This window comes from Trichoderma harzianum (assembly GCF_003025095.1).
Source record: "Trichoderma harzianum CBS 226.95 unplaced genomic scaffold M431scaffold_7, whole genome shotgun sequence".
NCBI classification, from domain to species: domain Eukaryota; kingdom Fungi; phylum Ascomycota; class Sordariomycetes; order Hypocreales; family Hypocreaceae; genus Trichoderma; species Trichoderma harzianum.
Window position 1 is genome coordinate 443,016 of NW_020209255.1, and position 13,686 is coordinate 456,701.

Consider the following 13,686-nt stretch of genomic DNA (forward strand, 5'->3'; position numbering starts at 1 on the left):
GAATTGGAATTGTATTGTCACTTGATGGATTATCGCTATTGACTCACCCTTTATATATCTGAATTGCTTGTTGTTTACGTCTAGCTATTTAATTGGCACCATGAGATGTGATACACATTAGTGCTGCTCGATTACTTGATTCTGCACTCGGTTACGCTGTTAGGATAGGGCTTTGAAGGTGGCAATGCGGCTCAGCTGACCAGGTCCACAGCGGGTGCTACTTTAGGTCGATCAGTAGTACTTGATCTTTCTAAACTTAGAACCTTGTAGAGTAGAATCAAGATGCCCTGGAGGATATGCCCCTGGCAGATTGCCCAATTATAACGTGCTTCAACAACAGGCAGAATTCGCATAGACTGAAACCCCCGTCTAGACTGAGAAAACTGCCTATGCCAAGAATTTGCTACGGGTTTTCCACCTATGAGTACAGAGGTATCTATGGAGTAGAAAAAGAAAGATCTCACCATAAAGACTAGGCTGAGCCTAATGAGGGTCGATCATAAGCTTAAGGCTACCTATATCCCTACAGATCCTTAAGCTATAGCATGGCTATGCTGTGTTGTGATTGGTTAATAGGCACGAGAACTTGTCGTCTTACATTGTTGCTGTGTAATTCTTTAGCTTTGCTGATGCTTCTATGCGGAGCACTACGCATCCAAAACAGCGTAATAAGCTGAGTTGGCCTAGTGTGCCCCTTCCTCAGAAAATAGAAGAGCGTGATGCCAGTTCTGAAGCGCCCCCATCTGCAAAGTGGCTGAATCCGGACTTTATTACAACACCGATCCCAGCACTCTGCTTCAAAAAGCATCATAGTTCAAATATCTTCCCAAGAACTAGTACTTCTTCTAGGGTAGTTACTAATTTTGTCTTGCTCGGTGGCCAAAAAGCGGTCCATCCCACCCTCATTCAAAAAGGGGGAGGAGCTTGTTCACTTTTAGCTCATCATCGTCAAACCGCTGCTACTGATTCGCCCATTCCTATTTTTCGCGGAAACTTTGCGCATATATTGCGGATGTGTTGTTATCCGCTGTCCAACGGGTTCTTTTCCGTAGTGGCACTTGTAAGAGTTGACTTGTAACTTCCAACGTATAAGCTCATAATAGGGTATAAAAGTATTTTATCAAGTATTTACTATAAGAGTAAATCGTTTTCAATCAGATACGTAATACTCTAGCCTGTCTTCAAGAGATACTGTTATGTATCTAAGGGAAATTTAGTTATAATAATAATCCAGAAGGTTAATAGAGAGCTAGCTATATATAGGAAAGATATTTATCTCTAGCTAGAGATAGTTTTTAAATTATATTAATGCAGCAATCTCCCCGTTTGATGTACCAGCTTCCATGCAACGATGAACCTCCACAATTTGGCTGAGGCGGAATACCTTTCCCAACGGGAGATGAAGTATTCTCGATTCAGCCTGCTTTAGTAGCTGGTTCAGAGGTGTCAAAAGGACGTCCTCTACCCCTTGGCATAAATCATCAGATTCGCAGTACTGGAGATGATTGTCATAGGTGAGAACGGCCTGTCAAAATCTCATTTGTCATTGACATCACCTACCAAGCAGGCACTCCCGCCTCTCGGCACGCACTTTAGAGAACTTGGACGGCACTAGGCTACTAATCTCCCTTGGTAGTAACTCGTAGAATTGGGACTCGTATTTTATGAATTCGTGGAGAATGCTTGTATTAGTCTACCACGCTCATTTACGGGTATTCTGCACGAGTGATGCGTCGTATTGGCAACTTCAGCCGCGTCATCAAGATCCCCGCGTCATAGCCACGGGTACATCCCATAGTTTCTCTTTCGTTACTGGATTCATCCTATTGTCGAATTTTTGTGCTTCTTGAAACTCTCCATTCACGATATTGAAAAAATTGGTAAAGCGAGATATATGAACGTAAGCTAAAAAAAAAAAAATAGTATTGTGATTTTGAGAGAAAACCACAAGTATCGCATGATTTGTATGGTGTATCTTCCCCGCTGCCGGGTCCGGACAATCGCTATGGCAATTCCATGGAGCGGAGATAAGATGAACTCATGATCCGGAGACTCCTAACTACATGTAGGTCCGGATGGAAGGCTACTATTGTCGGGCCCGACACTTTTTGGACAATCTCCATGACAAATGCCGGAGATGGGCGGGACCTGTATACCGAATAATCCTGAATAGATTCAGGCGGAGCAAGCTATACCAGCAAGGCCGAGATGTTTGGCCGAGTTGTGAAGATATGGTTGGACTTATTACGTGACTATTCGGATGTCTCTACTCCATACTTGCATGTACTATAATAGCTATTCTATCCCAGGAGGTCCAAGACTGGTATAACTCTGCAAAATTCACTACTCAGCTGGCTAATATTGCCATAATCCTTCGATTAAAGAGTACAATTCCCACGTACACCCATCTCCGTGTTACCTTACTCAGAATGTTGGCATTTGGAAGTTTTGCCGTTCCTTTCGTCACAGTATTCATTGGAATAGCCCTAGGACACCGTACATATATCCCCTCTTTTTGTAAATCCTTTCCATACTAATCAATCTCTCATCCTACAGAAACACCTGAACATGGAACACTGATTGATCCTCGTACCCGATATCCTGCAAACTATACGCTGCCAGTGCAAGGCTTCCCGGGACTTCAGAGCAATTGGCATCCGCGACCCGATTGCGGCGAGCGCTCTTATGTCGGACATGGGCGCTTACGCGGCCGACGAGCACTGATTACAGGCGGCGATTCAGGCATGGGACGGGCGATTGCAATTGCTTTCGCGCGCGAAGGAGCTGATGTCGCCTTCAATTACCTAGAAGTCGAAGAGTCGGATGCACAAGAAACAGTCTCGTTCATCTGAGCTGCGGGACAGAAAGCTTTTACGATCCCTGGTGATCTGCGAAATGAATCGTTTTGCGCTGACTTGGTGCATCGTGCTGCCGCTAGCCTAGGTGGGCTTGACATTGTTGTCAGCCACGCTGGCTATGCCCTTGAACAGGCCTACATTGGCAATCACAGCACGGAAAGCTTTGAACAGACCTTGTGAACGAACGTGTATGCACCGTTCTTCATAGCTAGAGCTGCAGCTCCGCTGTTACCTCCGGGGTCTTCCCTCATCTTCACTGCATCGGATGTAGCTGTTGGGGGTAATGCAAGGCTTGTCGACTATGCTGCCACCAAAGCCATGCTTGTTTCGTTCACCAGGTCACTTGCGCTGCAACTCTGGCCTTTTGGCATCCGTGTGAATGCAGTAGCGCCAGGTGGTACGCTCACAAACTTTCTCACAACTCAAGGCGAGACGACGGAAAGCATCAATGGAGCCGTCTCTCTGACCCCAGGCGGTCGTTTGGCGCAGCCGGTGGAAGTAGCCCCTACCTATGTCGATTTGGCTGAAGGAATTAATAGTTTCGCAAGCGGAAGTGTATATGGTGCGAATGGTCCCACGGGGGGATTCTGAAGTGTAGACTGAGGTGGCTTTACTTTCAGGCTACATGTAACTGTTAAGTCTTTGCATTACAGGTAGGGCTGGAAGTTTAGAACATGCTTGGAAGATTGAGATACCTTTTTTCATAAGAAGAAAAAGTATTGCAATTTTCTTTTACTTTCTGTATTCTAATTTACTACTACCTGTAACTTCAATCTTTTAAAGTAGACTTGACTTATACTATTATACTATGTAAAAGAGCTATTCGTGCATCATGACAACCCGCAACAGAATAAAGCTATGCAGTCTCAATGTATCGCTTCAAATTTCGAATCTTTTTAAGGTTCAATGATTACGAAGGGAAAAATCATGGCCTTGAAACCCATTTCTCGTGCCTGCTTTGGCGCCAAAAGATGGAGTAGCTCCAGCCTCGACCATGTTAAGCAGAACAAGCATAGGCGCAAGATCTTTAATTAACCGGGAGGCCTGCTCCTTAGGCACCAGTCTCTCAAAAAAGCTACGCTAGCACACAGCCTCGTGTGCCTCATTCACGCGTTGAATGGTCTCATTATAGCCGTCCGTCTGGAAAGCATTTGTCCGAGCAATAATTTTATGTCGCTTTTAATCCGGCTTCGTGCCTTGACAACTGCTAATCTTTGACTGCGGATGACCTCACGACTAACAACATCTTTGCCAGCCAGAGAGATGCCCGCATCTCTTGGTTGTACCTGATCTTCTCTATACAACCCAGCAACTCCAGACTCCACGCGGGCATTTTCGTATTCAGGAAGCGCCGCCAAGACAGAAATCCTTTTAGCATTTGCTCGCGTCTGGCCATGGGAGAGTAGCCCGAGATCTTCTTGTTCTAGGATAGAGGCGCTACTCCCGACTACGGTCTTTCAACTCGAATTTAAGCAAGGCTATCAGCAGTTCGGATGCCCAGTAACACTTACCATGTATAGGTCCTCGAGCTAACCTCTAGGCAAACGAGAGCGGAAAAGCCATCGTGCACACCAGGCAGGGGTAGGAATGGCTCTGAATCTTGAATGATTTGTCGAACCTCCTTTGCTGCAGAGAGTGTCGTAGACTACGATTCCAAGGTAAAATACGCGTAACCTTGTTATTTTATTTTCGATAAACAAAACGAAAATTCCGTTCTGAATGTAATGATCAAGAAATACCCTACAAGCGAGGTTGAGCAACCACTTTCGATCATCCTGCAAGCCTAGGAAATAGCTTTATGGCAGTTTCCCAATACACATCGTCCCTTTTTGCTTCATCCATGTTGTAATCGTTTAGCTCATTTGAGAGTTTGATGGCTACGTCCTCAGATACAGCGGGAAAGTCCGTTCCAAATAGAATATGATCCGAGGGAAAGTTCTTCAGGAGCGTGTCGAGCGTGTGAGGACTGGATGATAGCGCAAGCTCATAATAAAAGAGCTTGGCATCACCAAGTATATCTTCAGATGACATGACAGAGCTGTCCGTGGCAGTACTCTTGAGGACTTGTGGGACTAAGCTGGCGGCCCGATGAACCAGATATGGCAGCGTTCCGCCGGCATGAGCGAGAATGATTTTGCAATTGGGGTACTTTCGAACTGTATGGTTTAGTATCATGTCCATAGCTGTCTTAGTCGTCTCGTGCGGATAGTCTAAGATGGGAGGCAGGAGTGCCGGATGCGCGAGCCCACAATCGACGCATGCTCCGTGAGGATGAACAAAGACTACTGCATTGTGCTTGTCCAGCTCCTCCCATATGGGGTTGAATATCTCGTTTCCCAAGTAAGCACCGTCGTAGCTCGTAAGAAGAGTGATTCCATTGGCATGAAGCTCTTCATATGCATATCTGATCTCGGCAATAACGGCCGTTATGTTTTGCAAGGAAGGAACAATGGCAAAGAAGCCAAACTGTTGCGGGTTTGCCGAGCAAAGTGAGGCAGCGTATTTGTTCACTTCACGTGTCACCCCTTGGTCTTCTTGTTGCTTGGTTATAAGTACCGGTGGGTAGGATAGGATTGTGAATGTGCTGCCGATGGCACTCATGAATTTTTGACTAGCTGAGGCATTCCAAGGTTTGACGAAGGCTTTCGTCCATTGAGGCATAGACTCCTGCAAACCCTTTCAATTTTTATGCGGTGAGATTCTTGACGGCTTCCTATACATACGGATAATGCTTCCTCGAGGAAAAAGTGATGATGAACGTCTAGTTTTTTCTGAGCGGCCATCTTGTGTATACTTGATAAATGCGAGGAAGAATTAGCGGTTGTGGCAGACAGAGCAAAATTCGTTTAAGATGAGCGGGAAAAAAAATTGGTTAAAAGAGAGAGGATAGATGCCTCAAGATAGCTGCTCTCTCTTAAGAAAGTTACATTTGTAACTTCAACGCGGACCGTATAACACACTATCTCCCAATCGAGCTACGTTTAAGCAGCATCAGCTGACGGTAGTTCAAATACATCCGGTCGCAAAAGGGCCAATGACTCGTGGAATCGTTCCAGAACAGTGAAATAGCAGACGGATGCCCACTCGGAGATATTAGCTCCGCCTCCGCGGCACGCCAAATCGGGACGAAATGTCACTGCCACCTTGCTCGGAGGGAGGAGATAACCATGGTCCGAACAAATGGGTTGATAACTATTCAGCCATTAAAACTATAACCTTTGTCATTAATTTTCCGATCAGCACATCTAACCATCTCCGTTGAGGATACGTTTTCATAGACATGTCTCACCCAACGTTGATGAGAAGCGAGAGAATCGATATTGTTGTGTCTATTGCAGAAATTCGTTAGTTATCCTCAACATCATTTTGACTTATAGCTGACGTTAATACATCTGAAGTCTTGAGCGGCATTTTCGGACTATTCACAGCTTTATTTCAAGGCTCCGCAGGGGCGCCTGGCTACTCGACACGCGTTATTCATCATCTTTTACGAAAGACAGCCCGCTTGTCAGTGGCACAGTTCCAGTAGGTGCAAGAGAGATACCCGGACAATACGTAGTACATGTCTGCTAATTGTTCTTAAAACGAAGATATCTGGATCGAAACACCAGCACCGATCTAGTCTATTCTCAATTCGCCCAAAGAACGGGAATTTCCGAGAATAGCATTTTGCTGTCCGATGGAACACGTTGCCATTGGATTGGTTCCCAAGAATGCAAAAGGGTCTTGCTTTACTTCCCCGGTATGGTGAAACAACGACCATCTCCATCTTGCTCTAGTAACGCTTTACATAGGAAGCTTTGTTCTCCCTTCTAGCAGATTTCATCTGCAATTCGCAGCCAATTGTGCAAAAACACTTGAGCGCGAGGGACGTGAGGCAGCGGTTCTAGTAGTATCCACAGGTAAGAGCAATTTACTAGACACAGTCGTTCATTTGTGTCGCATACTAATGCGTATGTATAGATCTCGCACCAGGCTCTCAGTATCCGCGCCAATTGAGCCAAGGAGCGACAGCCCTAAAGTACTTGCTTGAAAAGACAGGACGGAACCCATCAGATGTATGACAAACGATTCCATATACCATAACGATGAGACTTGCTGAGTGATAGAAGATTACACTAGTCGGAGATTCGGCAGCAGGGAATCTGGCTCTTGCCCTCCTGTCACATATCAAGCATCCGGCCCCAGATGTTCCGCTTCTTGAACTGAGAGAAGACCTCCAAGGCGTTATTCTCGCATCACCGATCACAGACTTTGATGCCACGACACCGTCGGCAGTAGAAAACGCGAAGAAAGACTGGCTCGACCAGGGTGCTATAAAAACCTGGGGTGACAACTATGCGGGGCACAGCGTTCGAGATATATATATTAACCCAGGCTTGGCATCAGAAGAGTGGTGGAAAGATATAAGGGTAAAGAAGGCAATCGTTCTCTTTGGGGAGTACGAACTCGCAAGAGACAGCATCGAGACATGGGTTACAAAGTTCAAGGTAAGGCCGACTCGTCATAACAGTACTTCAAGTTCCGCACATGGAGCCAGACTAAGACGATTAACAGAAACACAATCCGGAGACAACAGTGATACTTGGGAAGGGTGAATTCCACGCACAACCGGTCATGGACCTTATGCGGGGCTCGAAAGTACCGAGCAGGCAAGCGGAGGCGTTGAAACTGTGGTTGACACAATCTTTGTGGTTATAAGCGTTTTATAAACATTGATATTACTAAATATGTAATAATAATTGATCTAACATTAATTTTCTTGAATAGTTTATGATCTTTGCCCCGCAGATGTGTTATTAAAACATTAAGAACATGTACCATTTTATTAATATAACTTAACAAGTTAATAATTACTGCAATCGTCTCTTTGTTACCAGACGCAGATCCGATGAAGCCCGGCGGACATCTCGGCCTTGACAGCATCCCTAAACGGCCAGGCATACACCTCGTGCATGTTGCGATCGTCAATTTAGAACGAGAGAGCATTTGGTAGCACCCATTCCAAGGCCTGGTAAAAATGCTTCTGCTCGTTGGCAATGAAATTCTTGATGGTAGCCATGACGCCCCGGTCCTGAATGCCCTTGATGGTCTCATAGCATCCGAACATAAATTCGGGACTCCGCGGCCCGGACATAAAGCCTTCGACTTCTCCGGTAGTTCTACTCCGTAGGGATACGCAATGTCTATGATTTGGCTTCATGCTTTTAAATAAGCTACTGCTAGCTCTTTACTCCAATGTTCCAAATCATATCACATTGCTGCATCAGACTCTTATACTACAACTCACCACCATGTCATTTGATCCAGCCAACCTTGATCCCATTGCGGATGAGTCTGTTCTTATCACTGGTGGTTCATCTGGGTTGGGCCTTGCCACAGCCCGTGCTTTTGTGGCCTCGGGCGCATATGTGACCATTGCAGATATTCAGCCGCCTCCCGAAAATGCATTTGGCGATGGACAGCACCGCGTCAACTTTTCTCTTTGCGGTGTGACAGACTCTGCGTCGCAGACTGAAGCTTTCAAAGCGGCGATAAAGTTTGCTCCAAGCCATATTCTTGATGTTGTTGCCCTTTTTGCTGCCGTGGACGATTCACCCAACCTGGTCGATCTCGTCAAGGCCTCTGACTCTCAGGCAATCAATGTGCCGCATCAACTCATCGCCGATAAAAAAACTGCTAGCGTTACTGAGGGTTCGTCTAATGGCAATGGGCCAAATCTAGACAGCCTGAGCATAAAGTGTCTGGATGTGAACTTGAAGGGAATCTATTACTCAACCTATCTCGCCTTGCATTACTTGCAGCAGCCCGAATTGGCGCCCTCTTCTCAAACGTCCGGCTCGGGCAATCGCTCGACGAAGTCACTGATTTTGCTCTCTTCATTGGGTGGCTACCTCGATGACAGTCACGACAGTATCTATTCCGCCACCAAGTACGGCATTCGAGGCCTCTTCCGCAGCATTCGACTGCGATCATACAATGAACTGCATGTGCGCTGCAATTTGATAGCACCATGGGTCATTAGAACACCGTTGACTGTGCCTCTCCAAGACTTCATGGACAAGAGCGGAATGCCTGAAGGAAAGGGATTGACCTTTGCAACAGTGGATGCTGTTGTTGATGCTGTGGGTCGGTGTGCCGTAGATGAGAATGTTGTTGGTCGCTCAATTGCTGTTATGCCTGAAGGCAACTTTGACCTCGGTGATGATGAAGAAGGACTCTGGGCAGGTGCAGCATTGAAGAAAATTGTCCAGGCAAGAAAGGATGCTGGAAATGTGATTGTTTGATGAGTACATCTTCTCAGTAGGACATATAGCGACCTGAATAAATTTGTCTTCAATCTTACAGCACCAAAAGCTTTAGAGAGACGCAGCTTTGTCTTATTCTTTAAGTCTGCAGTAAGAAACTCATACCGAGTATTCTGGCAAGGCTGGGTATAAACTAGTGGTCTTTAATGTTATCACGACATGGTGCATATCTCTGTAATCTACCGCTTTCCAAACAATGCCCCAGACATTGATCCTTTGCGACTCCAGATCTAGGAGCCGTCTTATGAGCCTCTGGAATCGTCCATGCGGCACTACTAATGGGGTACTTTCATCCTTTCAGTAAGGGCCTCGAGAAGACATTAACAAACGTAATTCGCGGCCTTACTGCTTAACAAGCTTTAGGGTATCAAGTCCATAGGGATACGTCTATGCTGCTTAAATGCTAGCTGGTAAGTAGTGAAGAGATATATACTTTAATTGTTGGTAGAAGAAGCAGTGCATTTCTCGCAAACTATTTGCCCACGCTTGGTACATCTTTCCAGGCTTCATCAAAACCCGCCCCGCGAATCCAGCACTCATCCATATCGGGACCCGATCGCCCACCATCCCCAGTAAGTGAATCAGCAACAATCGTAGCCGCCTTGACAAAATCATCACCGGCCATACAAAAGCCATCCAGGCCCTCGTAGGGTTTGCATGTCTGCTCCGCCCAAGCCAGGGAACGCACCATCTTGCAAGCATGGCCATCATCCATAAACGCGCAGCTGCGTCGGATGGCATCGTCCCACCCATCCGGACTCTGAACTGTCGTCATTTCGCGAAGAATCGTTAGATCAAGCTGTGGCGCGCCGTGAACGAGATACGCAATCACTGAAAAGCGACCAAACCACGAAAGGAGGCGCGCCTTATCCACGGGCGAAACCCAAGACTTCTGCACCAATGCACTGACAAAAACGGCGCAGTTCGTGCCATGCATGGTGAAGAAGTCCATCCGGGGCGCTTTGCCTCTGCGCTGTGCACCAGCGAGCATGAATGCTGCCTAGATCTCAGAACCCTTGAACGTCGATAGTGATGTTGCTTGACTTACCAGTTGCATTCTGAAGTTCTGCCATTCGGAGATCGATCTCGTCGGGCTCCACCCTCCACCGACCGGCCATGGCAATGGTGCTCTGCCGCGCTCGCAATAACAACCCATTTTTCAATTTATCAAAATCGTCATACTTGACGCTGCTTTTCAAGTCTTTGCTGGCACGGCAAGCTGCGAATATATCGACCAAAGTCCATCGTTCACAGTGAGCGGCGGAAACCTTCTCGATCTCGAACATGATGGGTATCAGATATTCATCCCTGTGAACGCACGCCTGAGCGAGGCCTTCCGCCACGATAGCAGGTTGACCAAATTCAAGGCCCGCCAACGTATGAATCAGTGGATGTACAAATCCTAATAATTAGTGTGGTTGTTTAGCAATTACCCGACATGGGCAACGATCCGGGACATACCTAGAAACTGGCGTGCAAACACTTGCTCTGCAAACTGGTCGCCATGGAACAGAAAACGATTCACCAGCTCCTCAATGCCATGCTTCGCAGCATATTTCTCGAAATAATGGAGAAAGTTGGCGTAGTTATGCTCATTAGCCAGGGAAAGCTCGAACACGGCCCAATCGCCAAGCTGGTCGGAAACTGCTTCAACCAGTGGTGGCTGGATCCGCTGAAAGCCTGAGTTTGTAGTATAGGCCTTTTCTATGAGCTTAGGAGAGGCCCCCAGAGCGAAAAGGGTCAATGCATGGTGCGCATGGTGATTCTAAAGCTGTCAATGATGGAAAATTTCGGCCGACTTGAAGAGGGGAAGCATACGTGTTGGAAAATCCCATGTGTGATCTCGTGATAATTGAAAAACGCATGAAACTTTGTGTGGTTTTCCTGCAAAAGCTTGTTGACTTTATCCGCAGATGCCGGTAGTGGGTTCCTGGTATATGTATGTCCTGGATGGTCGACAGTAGTGCAAATTACATGTAAATTAGAGTCTGTAGTATTGTTCGCCATGATTGCCAATGTTGGTCTACGTAATCGACGGTATACAATAACTTCTCTTGAACAGATTCAAGTTTGAGAGAAGGCGGAGTCCTCATGGATGATAAAAGCACAAATGGTTCTAAGCGGCCATCTCCCTTTATTTGACTGCGTCTATCTCTGGTATGACCTCCCAGGCCTTCTGCCGACCACAGGGCACGCATACATCAACCATGTGCTTCGGGTTCGGAATGACACTGGAATAGATATCCTGGAGATCCAAACCATTATATCCAACAAGACTGTACGGAGTAGCTCATCTTATCCGACCTCCTACCCCTGGCTTAATTTGATCAAGTTACCTTGTAGGTATATGACATGTTATTTAATTTAGGCCTAGTTAGCCTATGCTTCACTTCAATGGCAATATATTCCAACTAATCACGAAGCAAGTAGCATATATGAATGCCAAGTTATATACTAGGCCGGAATCAGCTTTTCCATGTACTGTAGATGGGTTATAGATACAGTCAGGGGGGGGGGGTGTCGGATGAGCTACAGTACGAGTACGGGCTTGTGTCGGACGCCCGCGGAATCCCGCGGAGGTGTGGAGTCGCTGAATGCCTCATGCTCCCATGGCTAGCCGGGGGTTGAGCTGCAGTGACAACTCGATATCTTTTTAGCTACTTTAGAGTTGGTCGAAAATCCGGAGATAATTACGTACTTGGAAACAGGCTAAGCCCCGGATCAGGAGATAATAACTCCGGGTCCATGCTGCAACTCTGCCGGACGGGGCCAGGTAAAAGGGGGGCGGGTCTGCGTCACATCCCCGGACCTCCGGGCGTTACTCCGGACTCGGATGGCTTGGGCCGGAGCCACTCACGGCACTCCAACACTCTTGCAGGGCTCTGCGCGCGGCATCTGGGACGCGATGAAAGGAAGCTGTTCCTTCTATTTAGGTAAATGACTATATTGTGTTGAGTTCGTCAGATCATGTTTTGTTTTGTTCCAAAGACAATTGACTTCTCTCCTGCAGACTAATAAGCACCCACAATGCATTCGAAAGAACCCGAATTCTCAGAGAATGACATACCAGATCTGAGTGGCTACGTTGCCATTGTTACTGGAGGTAAGCTTTATCGTTACGCAGCAGTGAGAGAGGCTTTCAGTCTTAGTAGCTTGCTAATTGTATATGCGGGTAGGCAATTCCGGTATTGGATATGAGACAGCCAACCAACTCGCGCTTCACAATGCGCGTGTCTATATCGCCAGCCGATCTCAAGAGCGAGTGAATCAAGCCATCGGCCAAATGTCACAGGCGGCCATGGGAAAGACGCTTGACCTGCATTTTCTTCAAATAGATCTACAAGATCTAAAGTCGGTCAAGGCAGCTGCCAAGCATTTCTTGACACTGGAAACCCGCCTGGATATCTTGATCAACAATGCCGGTGTACGCTCTGTTCACTCTCCCTATTTTTTCCAGCGAGTACATACATCTAACTGAGCCATCGATCAGGTCATGACTGTCCCTTTTAAACTCACCGCCGATGGGCTCGAGACGCAGTGGCAAGTCAACTACGTTTCGCCTCACGTTTTTACCAGCAGTCTCATGCCTCTTTTGTTATCGACCGCGTCAACTCTGAATACTAAAGATCGAGTTCGAGTCGTTCATGTATCCAGCGATGCAGCCTTTTTCGGCCCCGACACAGTGCAGTGGAACGACGTCAATATGACTTCAACTAAGGGAGTGATGGAGCTGTGGTAAGTGGACTGTGATAGTATTGGGGAAATTACAAGTATCATCGCTCACCAAAGTAATCAATCGAACCAGGAAGAGATACGGACATTCAAAACAAGCTATCATACGTGATGCGAAAGAGCTGAATGATCGCTATAGTTCGCAAGGTACGTTGCCCAAGATCTACTGGATAATTACATCTCATACTAAAGCGCCACAACGCCGCAGGTATTACTGCGTACTCTGTTCATCCAGGCATCGTCAAATCGAATTTGCAAGGACACGACCCGACCCTTATGGGAAAGGTCGTCCGGGTGGCGATGAAACTCGGAGCTGGTGACACGCCTCTCCACGGAGCACTCAATTCACTGTATTGTGCCACGAGCCCCAGTGCACCGGTACAAGGGCAGGGAAGGTTCTTTGTTCCGGTTGGCAAGCCGGATTCACGTGCGGACAAATGGATCAAGGACAGAGAAGGAAATTCACGATTGTGGGAGCTGGGAGAGAGTCAATTGAAACGCCTACAGTAAATCAGACTGTACTATAAGGTGTTCTGCTCTTATTTGGCTGCTTTATTACAATAGTTATAGAAACGTTCACATGGTGGATTGCAATTAATTCTTTTCATTAATAAATCTCTTATTTAGAAATATTCCAATCTTAATGAATGTCAATAACATCCATTCTCGGCGGAGCTCGGATAGTAGTCTAAATCCGCGGAGCGACTAACTCCGCAGCCTACATGTAGATTGCTATTTGCTTTCATCTCGACACAAGACGTGAATGCACGGCTTCTATGTTATATATC

At 46.7% G+C, this 13,686-nt stretch overlaps 7 protein-coding genes across 7 annotated transcripts; 4 read left to right on the top strand and 3 right to left on the bottom strand.

Moving 5' to 3' along the window:
• Positions 1–2,429: 2,429 nt before the first annotated feature.
• Positions 2,430–3,449, top strand: M431DRAFT_495644 (hypothetical protein; the record flags this gene model as incomplete). Its single annotated transcript, XM_024917391.1, has 4 exons — positions 2,430–2,496; positions 2,557–2,837; positions 2,865–3,034; positions 3,071–3,449. 4 exons carry the CDS (start codon positions 2,430–2,432, stop codon positions 3,447–3,449), a joined length of 897 nt encoding a protein of 298 aa, XP_024773352.1.
• Positions 3,450–3,757: 308 nt separating this feature from the next.
• On the bottom strand, positions 3,758–4,644 carry M431DRAFT_554863 (hypothetical protein). Its single transcript, XM_024921406.1, is given in 3 exon segments — positions 3,758–3,933; positions 3,946–4,312; positions 4,370–4,644. The coding sequence occupies 2 exon segments, from the start codon at positions 4,370–4,372 to the stop codon at positions 3,965–3,967; spliced, it is 351 nt and encodes a 116-aa protein (XP_024773353.1). The 5' UTR covers positions 4,373–4,644; the 3' UTR covers positions 3,758–3,933; positions 3,946–3,964.
• Positions 4,629–5,641, bottom strand: M431DRAFT_5977 (hypothetical protein; the record flags this gene model as incomplete). Its single annotated transcript, XM_024921547.1, has 2 exons — positions 4,629–5,525; positions 5,582–5,641. The coding sequence occupies 2 exons, from the start codon at positions 5,639–5,641 to the stop codon at positions 4,629–4,631; spliced, it is 957 nt and encodes a 318-aa protein (XP_024773354.1).
• Positions 5,642–6,138: 497 nt separating this feature from the next.
• M431DRAFT_17178 (hypothetical protein) lies at positions 6,139–7,560 on the top strand (the record flags this gene model as incomplete). The annotated part of the gene is made up of 7 exons (XM_024913033.1): positions 6,139–6,202; positions 6,257–6,383; positions 6,449–6,600; positions 6,653–6,760; positions 6,822–6,916; positions 6,971–7,348; positions 7,416–7,560. 7 exons carry the CDS (start codon positions 6,139–6,141, stop codon positions 7,557–7,559), a joined length of 1,068 nt encoding a protein of 355 aa, XP_024773355.1.
• A 592-nt stretch (positions 7,561–8,152) lies between these two features.
• On the top strand, positions 8,153–9,178 carry M431DRAFT_554876 (hypothetical protein; the record flags this gene model as incomplete). Its single annotated transcript, XM_024921407.1, has 2 exons — positions 8,153–8,473; positions 8,552–9,178. The coding sequence occupies 2 exons, from the start codon at positions 8,153–8,155 to the stop codon at positions 9,143–9,145; spliced, it is 915 nt and encodes a 304-aa protein (XP_024773356.1). The 3' UTR covers positions 9,146–9,178.
• A 460-nt stretch (positions 9,179–9,638) lies between these two features.
• Positions 9,639–11,173, bottom strand: M431DRAFT_5980 (hypothetical protein; the record flags this gene model as incomplete). The annotated part of the gene is made up of 4 exons (XM_024921548.1): positions 9,639–10,162; positions 10,215–10,568; positions 10,628–10,931; positions 10,985–11,173. The coding sequence occupies 4 exons, from the start codon at positions 11,171–11,173 to the stop codon at positions 9,639–9,641; spliced, it is 1,371 nt and encodes a 456-aa protein (XP_024773357.1).
• Positions 11,174–12,193: 1,020 nt separating this feature from the next.
• Positions 12,194–13,408, top strand: M431DRAFT_482550 (hypothetical protein; the record flags this gene model as incomplete). Its single annotated transcript, XM_024916047.1, has 5 exons — positions 12,194–12,269; positions 12,343–12,590; positions 12,657–12,901; positions 12,972–13,045; positions 13,107–13,408. 5 exons carry the CDS (start codon positions 12,194–12,196, stop codon positions 13,406–13,408), a joined length of 945 nt encoding a protein of 314 aa, XP_024773358.1.
• Between the last annotated feature and the right edge of the window lie 278 nt (positions 13,409–13,686).